At 65.0% G+C, this 1,021-nt stretch overlaps 1 protein-coding gene across 1 annotated transcript in view; it reads right to left on the bottom strand.

The window, feature by feature from the left end:
- TP53I13 (tumor protein p53 inducible protein 13) overlaps window positions 1-791 on the bottom strand; it is a 5,748-nt gene extending 4,957 nt beyond the window's left edge. Inside the window, exon 1 of the mRNA XM_011990388.1 lies at window positions 51-791. Within this exon, the coding sequence (XP_011845778.1) occupies window positions 51-791 (741 nt within the window). The remainder of the gene's footprint in view (window positions 1-50) is intronic.
- Window positions 792-1,021: the final 230 nt, after the last annotated feature.

Below are 1,021 nucleotides of genomic sequence, written 5' to 3'. Positions count from 1 at the left end.
CTCCCCTAACAGTGGGCCCCCGGTCTCGCCCCGCCCCAATGCCCGCCCACAGCAGTGGAGCGTGCGCGCACGCGTCCTAAACCTGAAGCCGGAAAAGTTAAGTGTATGAGCCGGGTCAGCGCGTAAGTCTCAGCAGGGCAGGCGGGGGCCCCTTGCCTCGTCCGGGGATTCGTCTCAGCGCGTCCCTGCAGCCTGCAGAACACAGCTGCAGCGCCTGTATGGGATCGTGGAGCGGGGTGTAGGGCCGGAAATGGGATCCCTGTGGACCCGGTGGCCCAGGCCAGGGAGACGGGTACACTCCTCTGGCAAACCCGCTTCAGATTTGTCGGTGTGACCTGCAACGAGAAGAGGGGCAGAATCATTAAAGCAGGAGGAACTGCTGAAGGGAGAGGGTCCCACCTCTGGAACTTCGCCGTCGGCCCACCCCACTCCCGCCCTCGCAAATAGGGTCCGAACCCGGAGGAACCTCTGGGGTGTCTCCGCTCCCCAAACTCTCCAGACCCAGAAGCCCCGGGAGGCCGGAGCCGGCCGAGAGGCTGCTGTGTTCCCCACCTCCGCCGTCGCCCAGCGGTGGCGGGAGCGCGTCCAGAAAGAGATTGGTCGCCGCGGAATGGGGAAGCTACAGGCCTCACCCCCAGGAGGTGCGCTGGCCGGCCCGCCCCGCAGCGGGGCGCTGGTTCTGGTTCCCTCTTCAGGATTTGTGGGAAAAACGTGGGTAGAGAGCGAGGGGTCAAGATGCCCATCCCAAAGTTTGGAAACAGCGAGAACGTGTTATTTCCTTGGTCTCCCATGCACCCCGGTTTACGAGGCGTTCCTTGTAGGTCGGACGGGCATCCCTGTCGCAGGGCGCCTGAGTGTGTCCTTTTCTCCGACTGACTCTCGGAGGCGTGGGGCTGCTCCTTCTGGGAAAGCCCCTCCCGGGCTGAAGATTTCCTTTACGTGGAGCCCCGAGCTCGCCGGGACGGGGGCCAGGAGTCCGCGGGGCCCGCACTGATGCAGGCAAGGAAGCAGCAGCCTCCCG

The sequence above is a fragment of the Mandrillus leucophaeus genome, unplaced genomic scaffold (assembly GCF_000951045.1).
Source record: "Mandrillus leucophaeus isolate KB7577 unplaced genomic scaffold, Mleu.le_1.0 Scaffold379, whole genome shotgun sequence".
NCBI classification, from domain to species: Eukaryota; Metazoa; Chordata; class Mammalia; order Primates; family Cercopithecidae; genus Mandrillus; species Mandrillus leucophaeus.
The sequence above is the reverse complement of the archived record's forward strand: the minus strand, read 5'-3'. Positions and strand labels throughout refer to the sequence as shown.